We start from the raw sequence: 24628 nt of genomic DNA, 5'->3' as shown, positions 1-24628 counted from the left end.
CTGAGCAGAAAGAGAGCTGGCTGGGCATCAAATGTTATATATTTAGGATTGTATGGATGTTGCTGATTCCATGAGGAATCAAGAGCCATTATGGTGTTATGTATATGTGTAATTTATATTTTTTGTTTATTATTTTTGCTAGGAATAAGGCCCATTGTGGAAATAAATACATTGAGCTCCAGAAAGAGGCTCTGGGTGGGTGCCCCAGAATCGGGCAGTCAGTGTCAATTTGCTGTGGCGACCTCAGCACGGTATAATGACACAGAGCCCACCGTTTTCTCCAGGGGAATTGATCTCTGCCTCCTGAAGAGCAGTTGTAATTCTGAGTGATCTCCTGCCCACACCTGGAGATTGGCAACAATGGTTCCCCATGAGGGAATGGCAGGTTTGGAGGGTGGAGTCTATGGCACTGTATCTGAGGTCCCATCCCTCCTCCAACCCCACCCTCTCCAGGGACACCCCTCAAATCTCCAGGAATTTCCCAACTTGGAGGTGGCAACCCTATCTCCTTCCCAGACGTCACACTGGCTGTCATGGGATGAGCACCTTAGCAGAGTATAATGACACAGAGTCTACCATTTTCTCCAGGGAAACTGATCTCTGCCATCTGGAGATCAGTTGTAATTCCTAGTGATCTCCAGCCCTCACCTGGGGATTGGCAACAATGGTTCCCCAGGAGGAAAAGTATAGTTTTTCCTCCACACTGGGGGCCAAAGCAGCTTACATCATTCTCCTCTTCCCCTTTTGATCTGCACAAGAACCCTGTGAGGTAGCTAAGGCTGAAAGTCTGTGACTGGTCCAAAATCACCCACTCAGCTTCCACAGCAATAACCTAGGTCTCGCAGACCCTGCCCTAAAGCGCTAACTGCTATGCCACACTGGCTATGGTATCACCTGGTATCACAACTGAACTCCAGACAACAGATCTCTCCCTCCCCCTGGAGAAAATAACTGCTTTGGAGGGTGGACCTCTCCCCTCCCCAAACTCTGGCTTCCATAGACTCCACCACAAAATATCCAGGAATTTCCAAACTTGAAGCTGGCAACCCTAGTCAGGACTAGTTCCAATGAGTTCCCCACAAAGGCCAAAGTAGGCCTGGAAAGGGCCTCCCCCCACACACCTTTTTACTGACAGCTTGGTTGCCTAGCAACAGCCACTAAGGGGAAAGTGAGCCGCACAACAGGAGGAGAAGAGAATGGTTTGATGGTGGAGCCAAGCAGGGGAAATGTCTCTGTCAAGAGAGACAGTCATTTTGGCAGTTTATTCTGACAGGAAACAGTGGCCAAGCTGGCAGTGGGCGAGAAAGAGGAGCAAACCTATTAGATTATTTATTTATTTAGAAAATTTCTACCTTGGTTCTCCAGGAACCAAAGAGACTTTTAAAAAAGCAAAAGGTATAAATACAGCATTAAAAATCCACCCCAGTATAAAAACATTAACCATAAAAACAGTCCCCTGAAAGCATAAAATAACAATTCCCTGACTAAAATAGCATAAATATATCAAGTATCTCCTTTATAAGGATTTTTTTTCCCTGTTGGCTGCATCAGGCAGCTGGATGGGTAGAATGGGACAGCTATGGAAAACGAACAGTGGAAGCATATGTAAAGTGTTTGCAATTGGACTCATACTTTCTCATGATGAGTAAAGCTCAAGTCAGCCAAACAAAAATGGTCAAAGCTGGAGCTAGAATACTGAGAAAACCCATGCCTTTCACTCTAGCACATGCTCCTCGTTGGGATCAAAGCATCTATTTATTTTTTGAAATATAACATAAATGATGACATGAAGGATTGGGACAGAGAAAGCATTTATAAAAATATGCGTGCACAGGACATTTATGATCCAGTCTGCAACATATGAAAAGTGAAAAACAAGTATTCAAGGGTTTGGTTTTTTTTTTAAAAAAAGAATGAGATGTCATGAAGCATCGGGTGGTGTGCCTGTGTGAGGAGGATTACAGCTATTTCCTCCCCCCCCCCATGTAGTAATCCATTTTATACCTCTGTTCTACCCACCATCAGAGTTTCTTCATCCCTTGATGTCAGAGGAGATTTTCCTCTTTCAGGTATGAAAAATCACTACAAGAGATGCTGGAAACAATAAGTGAAGTTCAGACTGGTATGATAGCTGCAACTGTTCCTGAAAGGGCAGATCTCACATTCACACATACTTTGGTGACGTCCTGACTAGAAAACTCTACAATGTTCTGTGAAAGGCTGTCCTTGAAGATTGTTCGACAGAGCTTTAAAATACAGTGGCACCATATTCGGTGATGTCATGAGGGCAAAGATGAAACATAAACTTATCAAAGGGGGGGGGAGTCTTGTTACTTGTATTATCACATCCATATGTCTTCAGAACTCACATACATTTTAAATTCCTTGAGCAGGGGGAAGTGGTACGGTTCCGTTCATCCCCTTGTATTTTCCATCAAAATATCCCTGAGACAAATGTAATATATATATATATTCATTATTTTATAATGCTTTCTGGTCACACATTTAAGCATCTTCTATATTTATTTTCTTTTAGAGTGACATGAGTGCTCTAGCAACATCAGGGCTCTTCTTCAAGGATGGCAAAAAACGAATTGACTACATCTTAGTTTATAAAAAATCCAATCTCCAAATAGAAAAAAGGAGCACTTTTGAAAAGAACCTGCGTGCGGAAGGACTGATGTTAGAAAGAGAGGTATGGTTACATTGCTTCCCTCTGTAATGATGTCATTTTCTTTGACTGCCAACCAATGTTCTCTCTAAGCTTTGGAGTCTTGTGAGCAAAAATTCTACTTTGTGAGCTACTGGCATTAAAGTTGTGAGCGAGTGATTTCACTGCTGCATAAATCAGTTAGCTCAGGAGCCATCCTTTCTGAGCTGAGACAAAAATGTGTGAGCTGGAGGCTAAAAAACTGTGAGCTAGCTCACACTAACTCAGCTTAGAGGGAACACTGCTGCCAACAGAATTATCTACCTTGTGCATGGTGGAATTGGAAAGATACCAATACACTTCTTGGAAGGACTGGTGGTGCCAGTGGCTTTGTTCCCTGTAGGTGATGGCTGCACAGCAAGACTGGGACTAAATACCTGTTTGTCCCCTTCTTTTCTGAAGCAAATTTATTTTTTATTTAGTCAGATTTTTATCCCACCCTCCCAGCTGAGGCTGGCTCAGGGTGGCTTACATAAAACAATACATAAATTGTGTACATAAATTACAATAAAGCAATAATAACACATTAAAACAATACTGCAACCAATTGATGACATAAAGTGCTAGCAGTATTGTCCTTAGTTGTTGTTATTGTTGTTGCTTTAACAATGGCAGCTGTACTCAGTTCTCTCTCCAGATGATCGGCTCTCAGATCTCCTTCAGATAGTATAGAAGCAATTAGCACTGGCACCATTGTTAAAAGTAGGGGCACAGGGCTCTCTATTCTACTGCTGTTAGTTATTGGTAATATTTAGTGGTGGTGGCGGCTCCAAAGGCCTGGTGGAGGAACTCCGTTTTACAGGCCCTGCAGTTCCACCAGAGCAGGGCCGCCACCGAGAAAGCCCTGGCCCTGGTTGTCACCAGCCTGGCCTCCTTACAGCTTGGAAAAGCCAGCTGGTTCTGGGCCCCTGAGCACAGTGCTCTCGGAGGGACATATGGGGAAAGGCAGTCTTCCAGGTATGTAGGCCCCAGACCATAAAGGTATGTAGGTATGTAGGCCCCAGACCACAAAGGGCATTAAATGTCAAAAACAGCACCTTGAAATGAATTTGGTATGCTATTGGCAGCCAGTGCAATGCCTTTAGGACATGAGTTATGTGTGTAGTCTCCTTAGCTTTAGCAACTGGAAAAAGTGCCACTAACATTTTGCCCTGACCTGGATGTTCCAGACTAGCCTAGTCTCTTAAGATCTCAGAAGTTAAGCTGGGTTGGCCCTGGTTAGTACTTGAATGGGAAGCCACCAACCAACTCCAAGGTCTCTACACAGATGCAGGCAATGGCAAGCCACCTCTGAACATCTCTTGCCTTGAAAATCTCATGAGGGGTTGCCATAAATTGGCTGCAACTTGAGCACTTTCCACCAGCAGCCAGCTGTTACAAGCCATGATATTATGTTTGTTAAAATTCACTGTCCTTGGGATACACTGTGCAAGTATGCTGAAAGGATGAACATCAGGATGCCTTTCAGGTATTGTGGAGAATACTTCATTTTGGCCACTTGTCAAGTTAGTGTTTACATATGTGTTAAGAAAACGTTTTAAAAACTTCATAAACTGTATTTTTGTACAGTTGCTTTTCCATGAAAGTTCTAAAAACATGATTTTTTTCAGGAAACAATAGAAGTCACTTTTGCATGCAGTTTTCTTATACCTATCATACCTATTATACCAGACACATACAGTTATACAGTCAAATAATTTACTCTGTATGGGCATCTGGGCTCTTTAGATGAACTCCTGTGCAGCATTTCAAAGACATCTTAGTATCTTAGGGACCATGTTTTCTATTGTAAGGTCTTTAGGGGTGTATTGAGATTACTGATTCAGCTGATGACTCACATGGTGAATCATGACATTTTTTGTGTGCATGTGTGTGTTGTACTTGACTGGTCATTGAATGTTCTAAGATATCAGAAATACGGTATGTAATGCCTAGGTTGAACTGGGACATAGTGAGTTGTAGTATTGCCATATTGCCCTAATCCACAGAAAGTCAAATGCACATCATTCACTTTGAAATCAACAGTATAACTCCCATGGCTTTCAGAAGGACATGTAACTAAGTCCCAGTAGGACATGTAACTAAGTTGGACGTGTGATTAACTTTTTCTATATGGGGACCATATCTCACTAACATTTACAGTTGATTCCTATACAGATATACTGTATTCTAAACTCATTGAAATATAAAAGTTAAGTCTGCATAGAGTAGTATGACATTTGCTTCAAGGGAAGTGATAATCATTTTTGGAAATCATAAAGGTTTGATCACATCAGTAACCCATTGAACCAGGATGAACTGGGGCAGATTGGCCATTATAGCCCCTGGGAGTTCACCCAGCGGGTCAATGGCCTGACACACACCCCCGGGACAGTCCAGTCCAGTGGTGAGGAGGGCAATGCCCAGGTGAGCTCCATGTGGTACACGGTTGGCTGAGCCAAGCATGGCATGGAGAAAGTGACACGTGGCTGGCTGGGCAAAGCCGGCTGCCTCTATCTCCCTTCTTTCTTTAGGGTGGTGGATCAGGAGTTGGTCAGCAGCTGGGGCCCTTTTCCAAGGCTGTTTTGGTGGTGTTGTTTTTTGCTCCCTGACCTCTCCTGAGGATGAGACAGTTATGTCTTTCTGACTTTTCCAGCAATATTTTTGACATTACGACAGTTTTGTACCAATCTTGGGCCAGCACGAGACAAACTGCTTCAGTTATTATTTTCCCTTAGATTTTTGTGATAATTTTGTAAGTAAACACACAGTTTAAGTTAATCTCCTGAATTGAAGTTGATCTTCTGGGTGTCTTATTTTTGTTGTTTCAGCACAGCAGGGACAAAAAGTAAAGAAAAAGAAGTTCCTCTGCAATTTCTGCCCAATAGAAATCAGAGCCAAAGATCAGACTTGTTAGTTCAAATGTATGATATTCAACCTCCCATATCTTGGACTTTCCTGTTTTTTAGATAGCTTGGCTTAGAATGAACAGTCCAGAAGCACCAGATGAGATGTCACCATTGAAACTAAATAGGTGTAGGACTGTTCAAGGACTTATCTCTGGGTCTTTTCCCCATCTAGCCTTTTAGAGCACATTTTCTACTTCTTTCCCCTATATCTTGACATGTAAATGAACCTTTTCTATTGCGAGATGTACAGCTGATTAAACACTAAACAGCAAGTGTTTGGATTTTTTTTTTAGGCTTGTACTTTCCACAGTTAACAATGATCATATCATCAGCTTTAGTATCTAAACTATATCTTGGCTTCATTGCAAGAAAACACATTTCTAGTTTTTTTGAGCAACCGTCTACCTGAGAAATGTTGAGATGAGTTTACCACATTTGGAGTGCGGTCACATGTGCCAGATAACGTGGGGGGGAAGCGAGGCTTTTTGTGCCATAGTAATTTGACCCACCACTGTGTGATCAGACGCAGCGGTGGGTGAATTGGGGGTTTTCCTTCGCCACGTGTTTCCGGTGCACTTCAACGAGGGATCACTGATGCAATGGGAGCGCGCCGGAGCGATCACATGGGGAAGTCCATCTGTGGCCCATCGCAAACCCGTTTGATACTGCAGTTTCCCCGGTATTTTTTAACTCCGCTTTTTCAGCAGAGCGAAACAGGTTGCTGACGGGTGCGGGACGCTTGTCAGATGTTCCCGTATGATCATGCCCTTAAAATCCGCCCGGCATTCATGCCTATTGTGTGGCTAATTCTGCATGTGATCGGGACCTTAGTGACCTAACAGAAGGGGAAATTCAAAATACTTTATGCCTAATTCAGGCCAAATTGAGATATACTGTTCCTCATGCTTTTCTGTCATTTGTGAAACTATATTGTGGAGATTATTTCTCTTACAGCTCATCTAGCACATCCAGCCTACATAATTGTTTTCACAAGTTCTCCCTTTGATAAGCTGGTCCTGAGCCATCAGATAAACACAGAATGAACCATACAGTCATCCGATTGTATAAAATCATCATGTTCAAAGACCTCTTAAGGGACACACTTCTGAAAACCTTTCAATAACTGAAACTGCTGTCATTCCCTCATTTAATTCAAATTAATCCCGAAGGAACAAAACAGGAGAGTTTTATCTGCAGACTCAAGTATATTGGCTGCAGTCCAGAACCCATTTACTTCAGAGGAAGTGTATTAGACTCAGTGAGACTCTTTCAGCATTAACTGGGCTATGGAATATACTAGGATGTCATAAAATGAAGCCATCGCTTTAAAGAGAAGAAAAATCAATTTCAGGGAATGATTACAATGGTCTTTAGCAGGCAACCTTCTCATCATCAATGTTCCCTATAAGTTGTGGAGTCTTGGGAGCAAAAATTCTACTTTGTTAGCTACTGGAATTAAAGTTGTGAGCAAGCGATTTGGCTACTGCATAAATTAGTTTGCTCTGGAGCCATCCTTATTGAGCTAAGGCAAAAATATGTGAGCTGAAAGCTAAAAACTGTGAGCTAGCTCATACAAACTCAGCTTAGAGGGAACACTGCTCATCATATCTACTTCATAAGGGGTAAACGTAATAAAAGATCTAGAAAAGTCAGAATAGATGTGTGCAATAGCAATCATTCTTCTTAGCAGCCTTTCCTGCTTTGTCCTGTGAACAATACGAACTACTTATTAGATATTGAAGAATACAAATATAACACTTGGGTGACCAACCCTGAAGCTTTTGTGCTTTAGCAATGGAAATATCTCTGGAAAGTCAGGTGCTGTAGTTTAGTGGCAAACTAGACACCCACATCATGCTCAGAGTCTTGAAGTTTACTGTATGAGTTTGGAACAGTAACTCTTTTTCAACCTAATCTGCCTCACAGGGTTGTTCTGAAAACAAAATGAGTAAACCATGTACATGGACAAAGAGGCAAATAAAAGTGTAATAATGTATAATTTAAAGGCCAAAATTCTGAACGTTTCTAAATGTATATTACCGTAAGGCCCCTTTTGGCAATAAAATTCAGCATGTATAGTGTGTCTGGTTATTTTAGTCCAATTATTTAATAGAAACATATAAATGTCCACAGCGTTGAAGTATGTGGTTGAGTTTGTCTTCTATTTCCTAGATATTTCATTTCTGGTTATCTTTTTTTTAATGATTCAATAGATTTTTCTGACTTCTAACTTGAGAAAGACACTTACAGAAATGTGTATTTTACAAATCAAGTCAACCATTTCGTATTAGCACTTCTTCCGATGGCAACCTTGTTAGTCCCATGTTTGTAAGTAGGGTAGGAAACCAAGGCCACCTATTGGCAAGTAAAGTCTTGCTTGCTCTGAACATTTTAAAAGTCTTAAAAGTAAATACTATTTTGTAAATTTCAAAATAAGATATCAAAATGACCTTCAGTAGACTGATGATGCTCATGGTCTTCTAAAAGTCACAGAATATTGAGGGCAGTTGAGGAAGATTGGATTGCCCAAGCTTAATATTCGTACAGGTTATGACAGATCCCTACAGTCAGCATTTTAGAGGATTTCACAGCAATATTAGAATGCTGAGTTTCTGAGTTAAGTGAGGAGGAACCTATTTATTTGGCCCTAAGTTTTATTAGTTTTCCACTGTTACATTGCAAGCATGGGGAGGATTTATTTATCCTCCTGGTATACCCTTCCATAGAATCATACAGTTGGAAGAGGTCATAGAGACCATCTAGTCCAACCCCCTGTCCAGTGCAGGACCAGCCTAAAGCATCTCTGACAAATATTTGTCCAGCCTCTTCTTGAAAGCTGCCAGTGAAGGGGAGCTCACCACCTCCCTTGGTAGCTGACTCTACATTTGAACCACTCTGACGGTGAAAATGTTTTTCCTAATATCCAGCCGATACCTTTCTGCATGTAATTTAAACCCGTTGCTTCAGGTCCTATCCTCTGCTGACAACTGGAACAGCTCCTTGCCCTCCTCCGAATGACAGCCTTTCAAATATTTAAAGAGAGCAATCATGTCCCCCCTCAATCTCCTCTTCTCCAAACTAAACATTCCCAGGGCCCTTAGCCTTTCCTCGTAGGGCTCAGTCTCCAGACCCCTGATCATCCTCATCACTCTCTTTTGCACCCTCTCAATTTTGTCCACATCCTTTATGAAGTGAGGCCTCCAGAACTGCACACAGTACTCAAGGTGCGGCCTGACCAAGGCAGTATACAGAGGGCTATGATCTCCTGCGATTTCAATGCTATGGACCTTTTAATACAACCCAAGACTGAATTTGCCTTTTTTGCCACCACATCACACTGACTGCTCATATTTAGTTTACAGTCCACTCTTACCCCAAGATCTCTTTCGCATACACTACTCCCTACAAATGTATCCCCCATCCAATATTTGTGCTTGACATTTTTGTGGCCCAGATGTAATACTGTGCATTTATCTTTGTTGAATTGCATCCTGTTTGCAACTGCCCACTTCTCCAGAGTATTCAGGTCTTGTTGAATTCTAACTCTATCTTCTTAGGTGTTTGCTAGTCCTCCCAATTTGGTATCATCAGCAAATATAATGAGTAGCCCTTCTACCCTTCATCCAGACCATTGATAAAAAATATTGAAAAGTACCGGGCCCAAAACCGAGCCTTGCGGCACCCCACTATACACCTCCTTCCAATCTGATGAAATGCTGTTGACCACCACTCTTTGGGTGGAGTCCTCTAACCAGTTCCTTATCCACTGAACTGTCCTATAGTCCAGTCCATGTTCCCAGTGCTTTAAATATATACTGTTACAGGTGATTAGCAACATGTAGGGCCTTCTCTGCTCCTTGTTGCTTTGGAAATCTCTGCAACTCAGCATACGGTTGCTATTCTTTTTATAGCACAGAGGGCAATGCTTTGAACTGTAAGAAGATTGAGTACAATGGCTTTTATCCCTGCCTTCTCCTAGCTTTTGCTTCAGCCATCCCCTATTGTGATAGCTGCTTCCAGCTTCTTTGTCCCATTCCTTTTCACCCTACCATTCCTTTTCACCTTATTGTCTTTCACTTCCATCCTTGTACCCTAGAGCAGCAACAAAAGTTCTTGGCCACAGTCAAGAAACCGTGTGCCATAGTTCATTTAAGACCCAGAATCCAGTACATTGCAAAAGACTGTATGCACGAAATATTAGCTGGGAGAGGTGAAACGTTCTCTGAAGATCAGAATTCAGAGGCAACAATAGTCAGCATAAATCATTTCTCATCAGTGTGAGGCATTCAAGCTGCTGCCAAAAGGCTAACACAAACAGTGGTTGATCAGGACCATGTGTGTTACTAGCTGCCATCACCCATTTCCTTATCTCCAGTGGAAACATATGGCTAAGTTGAACCAATTAGATTATAAAAACTAAGCCTCGGGATCTTGTGTGTGCTGCTTCATGCTCCCTGGAGGAAGAGTGGGAATCAGGATACAAATGGAATAAACATGAGACACAGCTGTTGTTCCTTGTCAAACAGAGATGTCCTGCCTTTATATACTTTCCATGAAAGTTTCTTCCTGTAGGGGAAAACAGTTTTGCATGATCCTGCTGCTATTCTGATCTTCCAGAAAGTCCCTAGGATGCTAAGTACAGAGAGACATCATTGTCTGTGGCATTTGGCTGGGCCAGATCACAGCAACAATGAAACAGACAAGTTGCCCCATTCCTCCAGCACCAAAGTTCACAGCAATGATGCTCAGAGCTTCACCCCAGTTTTATACTATGCCCTACCCATTCTTCCCACTTGTTCCTTCATCCATTTTTCCCCACTCAAGTCTTCCCCTAATTCCTCCTGCCTTAGCTGATATTATAGGAAGTGACTTGTTTGAGGCCAGACAAACTGAGAGGAAAGGATTTAGCCAGAAGGTTTTTGGCATCTTGAGTAGTTTTTGGTATCTTAAGTAGTTGTGTGGAGGGATAAGATTTACAGTGCATACCTAAACAAAGTTAAATCCTTTAAAGTCCATTGACTTCAATGGACTTAGAAGGGTGTAACTCTGCTATGGATGGCACTGTTAGTCTCTCTGTTACTCCAGGATTCGGTTCTAGAACTGAGAATACAGCATAAGGTGTATATGGATGTGTGCCAAAATGTTCATCCCTCTTATTTTAGAAACAAAGTATTGAAAACTAAATGGCTACCCTAGAAGACAAGTGAAAAGTATGGAGGTGAGACCTGAGCTATAGAAAAGACTGAAGGATAGGGAAAGCTCTAAAGGGTATGAAAGAATGGAAGAAGGTAGAAGGAAAGGCTAGAAGTAGGTATTTGGGCAGATTTGGGGAAAGGAGATGGAGATTCATCATTGTATGAAACCTTTGTCCTAAGAGGGGAAGCAGGATTTAGTTAGGGGATGTTTGTGAAATGCAGTTTAGAATGCATTAGAATTTTTCTGTGAAAGTGAAGCCAGTTGATAGGGCTATTGAGAACTTTATAGAACCCCCCAGGGAACCACCACTCCATTATTCTCAGTGCTAATTTTTAAATCACAAACATATCCTTCTGCTGAGTCAGCTTTGAGTAGATTACTGGACAGACATGTCCCCTATGAAAGAGGCTTTCTGAAGGAGGTTTCTGTGTGATCTTAGGCCAGATGGTCACAGACTCTCAAACAAATGTTCCTTACAGGATTGTTGTGAGGATAAGGTGGAGGAGAGAATAATGATGTAAGCCACTGGAAAGAAAGGTGGAGTAGAAACAAGGTAGATAAACAAATGAAAAAATATTTTTAAGATCAGAGAAACAGATGAAGAGTGGTGAATTTTGTAAAAGGCATAAGCAAGAAATCAGTGTCCCTCTACTGCCCATACATTCAGTCTCATTTAGATATATGCTGCCCCTCCAGAGACCTGCTCATAAAGTAACAACACAACAATAACATTGTAAAAAACAACAACATAAAATACCAATATTAAAACAAGCCACATGGGTTGTTGATGGAACACTTCTGCCATTAGCTTACTTTTTTATTTGAAGTGGAATCTATCCAAATGAAAAACCTGTTATTTGAACTCCACAAGAATTCATCTGTCCTTCCAGCTGAGTAATAATGCTCCAATGCTGAAATTCCTTACAACAAATGTAATATATTTTAGTATAATGCAGGACTCCAATAGCATAATGAGAATATGAAGCTATTTTAATGGCATATACATATATATACACACACATCTCCATGAATATTTTGAAGAAAATTGCATGACATTTTATTTTTATTCAGACCCTACTGTGTTCATTTAAGGGGGGGGGGGGGAGAATATAAAAGCAATCCGTGCCAGTTCCTGCATGGAGCTATCTATGGGCTGTGATTTGTGTGTGAAATATCAGTTGACAGGATGGGAACACTATTTGTGCTGTTAAGAAAACAGTGTAGTATGGAAAGATAGCTTTCAGCAACCTATAAATGAGAATATGAAGCTATTTTAATGGCATATACATATATATACACACACATCTCCATGAATATTTTGAAGAAAATTGCATGACATTTTATTTTTATTCAGACCCTACTGTGTTCATTTAAAGGGGGGGGGGGAATATAAAAGCAATCCGTGCCACTTCCTGCATGGAGCTATCTATGGACTGTGATTTGTGTGTGAAATATCAGTGGATAGGATGGGAACACTATTTTTGCTGTTAAGAAAACAGTGTAGAATGGAAAGATAGCTTTCAGCAACCTATAACTTTTTAGAGCATGTTAAATGTTTAATTTAAAGTAGGCACATTCCTATCTGTGCTGTTAATATTTAATATTGTTCTATACAAGTATTTCAAAGCAAATGACTTTTCAAATGTCTCCTTCCCTTTAAAATTGTGTTTCTTACTTCTGGTTTGTAAAGGTGTATGCTGCAAAACAGCTAAAGGTTCATTTCTTGTATGTGTTTCCTTCTCATCTATCCTATATGAAATTTTTCTCAGATGATCTTTGCTATTCTTTCAGGAAAAAATGTTATTACACTGACTGGAGGAGCAAAACCATGGGCAGGTTGGTGGGTGATGCATAGCTTTTAATTTTGCCGGATAGTCACCCTGCTTTAAAACAAATCCATCCTCGCAGTTGTAAATTTATCACCAAAGACCTAAAGCAATTTAGTTGTATTCAATTAATGGGTGCAGTAGAACTTTGGTGCTTGTTTGTGTTGATTTTGTATCAAGTTTTCTGATCTACAGCTCTATTAAATCACCCTGCTTTTAAAAAATCCATCCTCGCAGTTGTAAATTTATCACCAAAGACCTAAAGCAATTTAGTTATATTCAATTAATGGGTGCAGTAGAACTTTGGTGCTTGTTTGTGTTGATTTTGTATCAAGTTTTCTGATCTACAGCTCTATTAAAGTATTTGGATATGGGTTAGTTCTAGCTACTTATATCTTTCCAACAGGCTGGCTCAGTTACCTTCCTCAATTAAGAAGTTGCTGGTTATTGGTCCTGTTCTTTCAATGACATTAGGGATAGGGTAGATCTCTATCAGTGGTGCCTCCAGGTCATTGTAAAAGCCATGCAAGAGATCATAGGTATTGCTAACTCAGTAACCAGATTAGGATCATTGACTCCTAGCCTAGTATACTTATATGGAAGAGCAGTTTGCAAGGTCTCGGTATTTTAAAATGTGGATACAAGAGGCTGCATCTGGGATCTTCCATGTACAAAACATGTCCTCTAACAATGTGCTATACCTTCTCACAATTGATCCTTACTGGTATTTCAGTTCAATTGAGTTGAAAGATAACTTGTGAGAGATCCTATATAAAAGCTCAGACATGGAGAAATAGCAATAATGGCTTGAATCCTCTACCTTGTTTTCATTTGAATTCATCTTTGCCCATTATAGAGGTAGTCATGCACAGCTGAATACATTCCTTTTGTTCTAGACACTCTTGGTTCTTTGAGAGACATCAGTTCTCCATAAGCAGAAATGTTTAGCATCAGAGGAATAAGTGCTTTGCAAAGGAGGACCATAACAGACAAATAGGACCACAAGTGGAAATAAGATACAGGATCCAAACCAAGGTTTTGATGTACCTGAAGGAACAATCCACTAAAATTGTCAGTCTACTGCTTTTTATTTTGGGGTGTTTGCGTTTACAAAATCAGGTCTGAGACTGCAAACATTGGACCAATGATAACACCATTTTATAAGAACACCATAAGAGTCTCTGGACTTATTTAAAATATAGGTTAGATCCTATCTAAAATTTATGTGGACAGAAAGATATTTATTTATTACTGAAAAGTGTCTGGAGAGGACTCTGAACTGGATCTGCACAAGGGGAGAAATCCTCTGCCATTTTCTAGATTTAAATTTTTCCCTTCAAGTTTCTACTAATCCTGCAGTAATCCTGCTTTATCGTTTTGTGTTGTTGTTTTTTTAAAAAATGCCACCTTTCTATCCAATCAGGGTCAGCAAGGCAGCAAACATAAAAATATTTAAATATTTAAACAATTAAAAATGCAGTTAAAATTATAAAATTCAATTAAAACCATATAAACACACAGCACAAGAAGGAGGGCCAATACCGATATTGGGGGTATGCCAGATGAAACAAAAAGGACTTCATGTGCTGGCAACAGACACTAGGGAGGGAGTTCTAAAATTTTGATGCCACATCAGAGACACCCCTTTCTCAGGTTGCCATCCGTCCCACCTCATATGGTGGAGGCAAATGAAGTAGGTCCTCCAAGGATAACCAGTAGGAGCAGTACTTAAAGTGTGTTGGTCCCAGGTGGTACAGGGCTTGAAATACCAGTACCTTGAATTGAGCCCAGAAATAAATTGGAAGCAGGTGTAGGTGGAATAAGACTGGAGTGATATGATCTCTATGACCCACTCCAGTCTGCCCTCTGGCTGCAGCATTCTGTACCAATGGTAGCTTTTGAACAGTCTTTAAGGGCAGCCCCACATAGAGTGCTTTGTAGTAATCTAATCTAGATGTTACCAGGACATGTACCACAGTGGCAAGATGTTTTCTTCCCAGGAAGCACCATAGCTGGCTCACCACCAGAAGCTGTTGAAGGGCACCCCTGGCCACTGCCAACAGGAGGACCAGGTCCCAGAGCACCCCAAGCTACAAACATGCTCCTTTAACAGGAGTGCAACCCCATTCAAAACAGAGTAATTATTTCCTGGGTCTTACCTTTCCCCTTTTGTCAGGATTTAGCTTCAGTTTGTTAGCTCTCGTGCATCCCAAAACTGCCTCCAGGCACCTGTTCAAGGTTTCCATAGTCTCCCCAGGATCTGCTTGTAGTGCAAGACAGAGCCGAGTGTCATCGGCATATTGGTAGCAGCTCTGCACAAATCTCTGCATGAACTCTCGTTACAAATTTATATAGATGCTGAACGGATGGGGGACAAGATAAACCTTGGGGAACTCCATAGGCCTAAGGACAAGGTGCAGAGTGGCAGTCTTCCAGCACTGTGCTATGAAACCTACCCCAAGGTAGGACTGGAACCATTGCAGAACAGTGCCTCCCAGTCCCAAAAGTTGATCTAGAAGGATTCCATGATTGATGGTATTAAAAGCCACTGAGAGGTCCCAAAGAATTAACAGGGTCACATTACCCCGTCCATCTCCCATCCCATGTTATCCACCAGGGCAATCAAGACCATTTCAGCCCCATAACCTGGTCTGAAACCAAATTCAAATTGGTCTAAACAATCTGCTTCATTCAGGAGTCTCTGAAGTTGGCCAGCCACCTCTTGTTCAATTACCTTGCTCAGGTAATAGCACATTTGAGACTGAATGGTAATTATTCAACTCTCTGGATCCAGAATAGGTTTCTTTAGGAGTGGATGCACCTCTACCTGCTTGAAGGCAGGAGCAACCACCCTGTGTCTTTGGGAGGCATTTACTGTCTCCGAGACCCAGCTCGTTACCACCCTCCCCCTGGCAGATGTAAGCAGCCAGGAGGGTCAGAGGTTCTATGAACAGGTGGTAGGTCTCAACTTCCAAGAATCCTGTCCACATCTTCAGACTGCAGAAGTTGAAAGCTATTCTATGCAACTGAACAAATTGGCACCCTGGGGCCACCCTATCCTGTCACTGCTAATGTATAATCCAAGTCAGAATGGATGCAAGAGATTTTATTCGCAAAGTGCTTAGCAAAATGATCATAGCAGTCCATCTCCTCCCATTAAGATAAGAGCAGCTTCAAGAGAAGGATATTTTAGAATGGGAGAACTTCATGGTTGGAAAAGGTCAAATGCCTCGTACCAGTGTTATAGTCCAATTTTAAGTCACCCATGGCTACTCTTAAGTAAAAATTAAACATGAGGAAATCCAGTCAGAGATGCCCTGTGTCACTGAAGTTTGGCCCTGAGCCTCAAGCTTACTTTACTATCACACATAGGCGTAATCTTCGTGGGGGCGGCGGGGCTTCAGCCCCCACCGAAATTTTCAGGAAGGTACTCAGCCTCCCCCGGGAGCCACCCTTGCTCCTAGCAAAGCAATGCCTCTGGCCCAGCCCCAGCCCCCCCCGGGAAATTGGAAAGTCTACACCCTTGCTATCACACAATCATTAGATGTGGCTCAAGGTAATACCATTTTTTGAAGGAGGATCTCTTACCCTACTTTGCTTATCCTGTTTCTTTAATTGTTGATCCATTTATTCAAACTCAATTAGGGGTTTTATTTCTGGGAAATTGTCAAACTTCTACTGCATTCCAATGGGTGTTTGCTTGTATAATAGATTTAAAAAATGTTGAAGTAGTTCCCATTATCTCAGTACTTCATTCAAAAGTATAATTGGAACCATAGCCACAGGCTAAATGCTTTGAAATAAAATGCTGAACATTTACGGATATTTTCCAAGGTCTGCCTTCTGAATTTTAGTCTATGTGTAGAATTTTTTTGGATTCAGAATATCCAAATTTAGGTAAAGTTTAGTTATTGTCATTATTATTGCCATATTTAGGTTACATTTACTTCTTATGATTTTTATGAACTTAGGTTTCAAGGTTTTTCAACTAAAATATGTGATTCACTTTATTTTAGCTGAAAAACAATGTTGAAGTATATTTCAGAAATATTTTTGCATATGTGGATATTAAATAGAAATGGACACATACCTGATGGCATAAATTTACAACTGCTTATCTCCTCTCCCCAGTCATGCACGTGCTTGCTTTGTATCAGAAACATTATTTTAAAAATGTAAGGTATGCTTTGGGAAATTTATGTAATGTAAATAGTTGTCCCCCCCCCCCCAAAATCTAAACCTAAATTACTCAGCCAGGGCAAATCTAGATATGATGGAGACAGGGCTTTTTTTCTGGGGGAACGCACCAGAATGGAGTTCCAGAACCTCTTCAACAAAATTATTTTTTAAATGTTTAAAAGTTCATTCGTTTTCAGTATGCAGATTGAAAACTTCATTTCCCTCTTGAGAGTTATGACACCTCTTTTTCCAGGAAAAGAGCCCTATAAGGGGATATCCATTTACATTTCCACTAATTAACATGGAAAGCGGAGGAGTAGGATCTATTTCTCATAGAGAGCAAAGACAAAGAAAGCTAAACTATGGGTTATTTCCCACCATATCTTGTACCTTTTGGTTAAAGTGTTTTTTCTTCCAACAAGGTACTAGAACTAGGCTGGAAGAGAAATGTTTCACACAATATAGCATAAGGAGGTTAAGCAATGGCCAAGAGAGGGTTTAGTTTCGCTTTTCTGTATGCTTTGTTTTCTGCAAAAAAAAAAAGGGGGGGGAATACCTCCCTTCCCATATGAATGGTTAGCCATATAAATAAATACATGTAGGTGCCCTATCATGTCCGTAAGGAAGAAAGTCGGTTAATAAATGTTTTATGATAGTGCATCACTGATCTTTCTCCTTTCCCTTGGTTTGCATAATTATGAGCTGCGTTCATTTGATCATAAGAGCTTGCCTCAAGCAATAATTTTTTTTTGTCCACCTGGTTTCACTTATTATTTTATTTATTTAGGGGGTAACTTACCCAAAGTAGCTTAAAAATAAAATAAATATAAAATTATTAATTAAAAAGCAGAGTTTAAAAACCCAGCCAGAGAATGAAAACGTACATAACTGATTGACTGAATAGTTTTAGGACTAAACGGGCATTATAAAAAGGTGTTAAAAGATCAATCCCTTGATTAAAAGCCTGGGTGAACAGGAACATTTTGACCTAGTGCCTAAAAGAAAGCAGGCACCATGTCAGCCTCCAGGGAGGGAGCATTCCACAGGTGAAGTGCCACTACTGAAAGAGCCCTCTTTAGTTGCCACCCTTCTCAGTTTGGAAGGTGGGGTCATAGAGAGCAGGGCCTGTGAGGCAAATCATAATTGGCAGAAGGAAAAGGCACTCCTTCAAGTATCCTGGCCCCAAGTCATTTAAACTTTAAAGGTAAGATCCAGGACATTGTGCCCACAACCAAATGGACAGCAGGTGTATTTCTTTCAGCAACAGAGTGATACAATCCCTGTTACCAACCCCTGACAATATCCTAGCTGCCATATTTTGGACCATTGTAAGGTTTTGAGCATCCCAATGTAGAGTCCATTACAGTAATGTAACCTGGATATAATCAGAGCATAGATCACTGTGGCTAGATGCCACAACGTATTTATTGCACTGAATGCTACAATGGGGTATTCAAAGCAGCTTCCAGTATGTAGAAACACAATAAAAACATATTAAACACCTTGTGCCTCAAGGATGCAGGAAGCTGGCTTTATACAAATTAATATATAAAGCTGGCTTAATAGAAATGAATGGCCCCAGGCAATCATTGTAGGGGGTTCATAATGCAGTTACAACCACAAAAAACTTTCTGGTTAAGATAAGCCATCACACAAAATCTTGGTTTAATTAAACTAACGATGTTCTGAATGTGGGCCACTCCACTAACTATGGTTACTTAGGGTCCATCAAACCAGGATCTCAGGCTGGTTTATAACCACAGCTGGTCTTAGCTGTGGTTTTGTATGATGTGTGAATGCAGAATAAACATTTTGGTGCTTTCCGAACAGGGACAGAGTTGGATGGTTTCCTTGCTGCTGCTGCAGTGGCTGATACAGCAGAGCAGCAATGAGGCTTCCACATGGTAGTTTTCTCCACATTTTCTTTGCCCCCAGTCTCCCAGTAGCAGCTATCCCTCTCCCATACCACTGGGGCTTTTCCAGTGTGTTTTTTAAATCAATAATGGAGTATTGTTATATTTCTGTAACTTTATAACAATATGTGAATCAGGTTCTCTGAATTCTCAGTTGTTTTTAAGTAAGTATCCTCTTTCATTGCAGAGAAACAACAGAAAAGGCAGGAAAGAGGGTAGAGACTTATTTTTTTTTAACGCATCTCCCAGCTTTCAAAGAATCTGCTAGACAAATCATTATAACATTATAAAGCTATAACGATATTCAATTGCCAATTGAAATGAACAACAAAACAACCCCTGTGTGGGTGGGAGAAGTGGCTGCTATGAAGACTGGGATACAAAACATGGCTATTGTGACTGGGCCAGGAAAAGCTAAAATTTCCCACCCACATGGAAGCCATCCAGGCTTTTCTGTGATTGTTCTGAAAACTTCACAGCACAGAGGTTTCAGAGACACTGGAGAAAATGCAGCAAAAAGAAAAAAAAGCACAGCTTGTTTCATGTTAAGGCCAGTTTATAAAATCAGTCACAAATGTTATACTGTTTGCTGGGCAAAAGATAATAGCTGCCTTTTTGCATAACAGAAAAGTACTGTCCCTAATAGTTTATTTGGAACAGCCATTTCACACAAGCATCTTGTCACATGAAGTTGGCATTTATGACAAACATGGTAAGTGAAAAGTGCAGTCTGTTCACATAAGGGAGACATCAACAGGTGTCTCCCCCTCTCCCTCCTCACCATCCACTGTCTGATTTAATTTAGTTTAGTTTAGTAATTTAGTGTCAGTCTTGACTTCATCAGACATTTATAGCCCAGTTACATTAAATGTAACTGTATTTGCATATTGTGCTATGGGCTTCTAGAGGTCAAACTACATAATACCACACCTCCAAAGTCCCCCACAGTGATGAAGTCCCTAGGGAGGTGGTGAGCTCCCTCTCACTGGCGGTCTTTAAGCAGGGTCTGGACAAACACTTGTCAGGGATACTGTAAGCTGATCCTGCATTGAGTAGAGGGTTGGACTAGATGAACTGTATGGCCCCTTCCAACTCTGTGATTCTATTATTCTCAATAGCCTTTTTTATTTTTAACGTTGTCATGGGTCCCCCAATCCTGCCAGAACCTGTGGTGTCTGTGGACTAGGAGTTTTCTGTCTCCCCCTGCTCAATTTTCAGAATGGCATGGGGGGAGGGAGACAGGAGCCCCTCAGCCCTCCCATGCCACAGTCACCAGTAGGGTTGCCAACCTTCAGGTGGTGGCTGGAGCTCTCCCACTATTACAACTGATCTCCAGGTGACAGAGATCGATTCCCCTGGAGAAAATGGCTGCTTTGGAAGGTGGACTCTATAGTATTAGATCCAATTGAAGTCCCTCTCTTCCCCAAAACTCACCTTCCTCAAAACACCTTCCCCAAATCTCACCCCCCCCAAATCTCCAGGTATTTCCCAACCCAAAGCTGGCAACCCTAGCAGCAGGATTAGACCCCACAGATGATTTTAAAATTTTTTAAAAGGCTTTAAAGTGCCACCACATCCCTGTTGCTTGACTTGGGGATATGGTATTGTGTAGTTTGGCCCCAAGGGTCCTGTTTAAAAATATATACATACCAATTGTTTGGTTGTTTTTTTGTCATTCGTTGCTATTCTGCATTCGATTACTTGCACCTGTATGTTCGAATAGCCTACCTAATGGGGACAGGATAGTTGCCCTGGGCTAGGGTTGCCAGCTCTGGGTTGGGACATATCTAGAGATTTTGGGGGTGGACCCTGGGGAAGGCAGGGCTTGGGGAGGGGAGAGAATCTCAGCAGGGAACAGTGCCACAGACTCCACCCTCCAAAGCAGCCATTTTCTCCAGGGGAGCTGATCTCTGTCAGCTGGAAATCAATTGTAATACCGGGAGATCTCCAGGCCCCACCTGAAGGTTGGAAAACATACCTTAGGCCCATCATGCTCACAATCATAATGAAATAAGTGACTACAATTGAGTAAATATTTAATTGGAAGCATTAGCCAAAAAATAATATATTAATTTCATATGAAATACAATGAGTCAACCAAAAAGCATGGTGTTTGAAATAATATGAATAAAATAGTATTAAAACATATGTGGCTAGGTTTGCCATTCCCCTGATGGAGGTGGAGTTTCCTCTGATTTTGGGGGTGTCCAATCCACCACTAGCCAGCTGGCTGGTGGGGGAAGCCTTCCCAGAAGAGCCCCATCCCACACAACATGCCCAGCACAATGACATCACCTGGAGGTGACATTATCATGCCCGGCACATTGCACGGGGGACACTCTAGCATTTGGGCAAAAACTCTGTGATGACCATAGAGGTTTTTGCCCAAATGCTAGAGCATCCCGCCCGACATGCCCAGCACAATAACATCACCTCCAGGTGATGTCATTGTGGTGCACACACTTCACGCCCATGCCAGAAGAGTCATGGAAAAAGACTGGACTCCCCTCGCCAGCAGCCAGGTAAGACCTGGCAGCATCCCGCCCGACATGCCCGGCACAATAACATCACCTCCAGGTGATGTCATTGTGGCACACACACTTCACGCCCGTGCCAGAAGAGTCCTGGAAAAAGACTGGACTCCCCTCGTCAGCAGCCAGGTAAGACCTGGCAACCCTGTCTGTGGCATTTGTTATGTAGGTATCTCATTGAACTATGCTAGTTTGTCACTGGCAGCTGCATGTGTGTCCTAAGTAATCCTAGGATTCTGGCCATGATTGACCCAAATCAGTCCAGTAGGCTTGCTTGTTGATATGTTAAGTGCTGGTAAAGAGCCATCTTGCAATTCTTTCCCTCCCACAGCTGTCAGTGGAAATTTCATGCACATACGAGAGTGTTTATCTTATTTACAAGCAACTGTTTACAGTGGGCAGAAATGAATCTGCAATTGACAATAATGGAGTGCCCTCTCTTGCATTACATTTTAAAGGCAGGGATGTGTTTTGACAAATCAGACCCATATTTGAAACTCTGTTAAGATGTAGTATTTAGAATGATAACTCAGTCCTGCAAAAAGATCAAAGAAACAACTTTTGAGTAATGAATCTGGAACCCTTTGGCAGGTCAAGTCTTTTCTCTAAGGTAGTTGTAACTACCTTGTAACTATTGCATATATTTCCTCACACAGATTTTATTTTCAGTAATTATACATTACTTCAAAGTACAATATGAGAAACATCTAAAAAGTGACTGGTTTGCCATTAATCTTTTCTATTTCCAAACAAATATATTTCTTCCTGTGTGACCATTATAAGCAAAATTAGTTACCATCTGAATTGAAAACAAAATTTCATTTGCTTGCCTTCTGCAGTCATTTCCCAGTCTCTGTCCCTTTGTACTTATGTGCATGGAGTTTTAAAGTATTAACCTAAATATTTAGGAAAGTATTTTACATAAATATACACAAATGGTATTTTTACTGCAGATTTACTTAAACTAGTTTTACTTTACAGGATTGGATCATGGAAAAATATTCTAATTTTTCTTACAATGGTTAGAAGAAAGATAAGAATATATTTTGTCAAAACATAATTGAGGAAATAGGTGGGGGTGCTGTGATGATAATTTTGTATTTATTTAGGCCCCCATTCTTTTTTTGGGGGGAGGTAAAGTAAAGTGATCTTCCATTTTTATCTGTCATGACTCCTCTGTTTACAACAAAACTTCTATTAAATTACATTAATATGCTCTGGTTCTATTTGCACAGCTCTTTATGGTACCTGGGAATGTGATCCACAATCTAGAGAACCACAGCATTCACTTTGAGCGTACAGCAACTTTGGCATTTCGCTCAGGTTGGGGGCGTGGCCCAGATCGTCCGGGGGAAAACCATATGGTTTTCCCCTCGACGATCTGGGCCACACCCCTAACGTGAGCGACGTAGCATGTCACTTCCTGTGATGTGCTGCCGGCACGCGCGTCCAGCGAGAGCTCCCGGAGCCCAGGAAGACTCCCCCGCTGCCAAGGGTGAGTACACTTGGCAACCCTACTTTGAGCGTACAGCAACTTTGGCATTTTTCTCCTGTACTCTTGGGGTGTTTTACAAATATACAACATTTTTCTTTGTGGATGAACTGTTTATAGGATATTCCAATTTACTTATTTCTTTGCTACTCTTGGGAGGGGGGGCAGGTTAAACTATGCTACCTTTACCCAAGCTCCAGAGAACATCTACTTGCACTTTTGCTACATAAGGTTTACAATGTTTCTGGTAACCAGAAAAATGACTTTTTAAATGTCTTTTTGGTCAGAAATTATTGTGATGGCTAAGTAATATAATGAATTTATTTATGCAAACCTAAATCACTGCATGGAGAGCATGCATAAATAAGCATCGCTAAGGACTGGTGAACTACAGTATCTTTGTTAGATCCAGTAATTGTGGGGGGGGGATGGTCAGTTCTAGCCCTTCTTCTCCCTGTATTCCTCACTAGGATACCAGGGACTTCAAATCAAGCTTCACAGATCCATGACTGGTACTTTCAAAGCAGAGAGTGGTGACAATGTCGGCAGATGAGTGTACATTAAGGCAGAAAAATAAGATATACTCTGTCTATGTAACCCATCAGCACACTGGCTACATAAATCTCTTAACTAAAGTACGGTATTCCAAGTAGAGAACTGAGGATTATTCAAGACAAGAAATGACAGTGTCTTTTGTGGTTTTACAGGTAAAGGGGAAAATAACTAAGCAGGTATGTTGTTTCAAAGTAATACTATTTTATCATAAAACTGAAATATAACACCTTATAACCACAAACACAACTAAGACAAATGCTATGAACATAGCAATCATAAATACTGGCTCTTCAGCACGCTTCAGAGAGGGTATTCTAAACAAAGACAAATCCTGACAGGAAGTGCTCAGTAAAGCAAAGGAAATGGCAGTACAAGGGGTGCAAGTCAGATCCCTGTCGCGCAGCGCGTTTGGTAGTATGAACCAGCACCTCAGTCACACTTGCACTCACCAGCAGTCTTTCACTCACCAGAGGCTTTCCAGTAGTCAACCACACTGAGACAGTCCAGTGGTTACTATATACAGGAATTTATTTACAATATTTACAGCTCTCCAACAAAATGCTCCGCCAAACTCCATCCACCATCAAGAGAGATACATACAGTGGTACATATATACATATATACATTGGTCAGCCAATCAGATGAGTGCTGACTCATTGTGTACGGATTGTATGGATAAGGACCAATCACAAGTGTTCCTTCTCATGGAACTGGATGTTGGTGATTGGTGGTCTCTTCCTGGGCTACCAATAGTAATTGAAGGATTAGGATCCTAGCCCAAGACGAAGCTTCACATGGTGTTTCAATCACTGCATTTACATACATACATTGGCACATTGAATACACCACAAGTCGTTATAAAAGAAAGTTGAGTTGCAGTTAAATATATGGTTTAAAACTCTTTTTCCTGAGAGAGTAATTCTGGTCTGCAGTGAGAGAGGGAAGCTGTAGAGCTGAACTGAGGGAACTGCTAACTGCTTTGCAGGCCCAAGCCAGAGAAAAGAAGCATCCAGAGCAGCAGCAACAGCAGCAGCAAGAGCCATTGAAAGAGCATATGGGGAAGAAGCAGCCGTGCACTTCTTTAAGTTAACATTTTGGACTTTCTCTTTTCCTTGTGTCACTGGGCACTGTTTGCTAGGATATGCCTTTATTCTGAATGCCCATTCTGAAGGAAATTGAAGATCCTATTTCAGGTCCCTCTTGGACACTGGCGGGGGATGGGAGGTGGGTTGCCAGCTCCTGGTTGGGAAACTACTGAAGATTTGGGGGTGGAGCCTGGGGAGGACAGGGACCTCAGTGGGGCACAATGCCATGAAATCCACCCTCCACACCATCCAT

The 24628-nt window shown here is 41.4% G+C and overlaps 1 protein-coding gene across 1 annotated transcript in view; it reads left to right on the top strand.

Annotated features, from left to right (window-relative positions):
* The first annotated feature begins 2542 nt into the window (after positions 1 to 2542).
* The window catches only part of ANO3 (anoctamin 3), a 113305-nt gene continuing 91219 nt past the window's right edge, over positions 2543 to 24628 (top strand). Inside the window, 3 exon segments of the mRNA XM_015429146.1 lie at positions 2543 to 2695; positions 4078 to 4178; positions 12586 to 12630. Of these exon segments, the coding sequence (XP_015284632.1) occupies positions 2543 to 2695; positions 4078 to 4178; positions 12586 to 12630 (299 nt within the window).

This window comes from Gekko japonicus, unplaced genomic scaffold (assembly GCF_001447785.1).
Source record: "Gekko japonicus isolate JY-2015 unplaced genomic scaffold, Gekko_japonicus_V1.1 scaffold2381, whole genome shotgun sequence".
Taxonomy (NCBI): domain Eukaryota; kingdom Metazoa; phylum Chordata; class Lepidosauria; order Squamata; family Gekkonidae; genus Gekko; species Gekko japonicus.
Note: the sequence above shows the minus strand (reverse complement) of the source record. Positions and strands in the feature narration are given on the sequence as shown.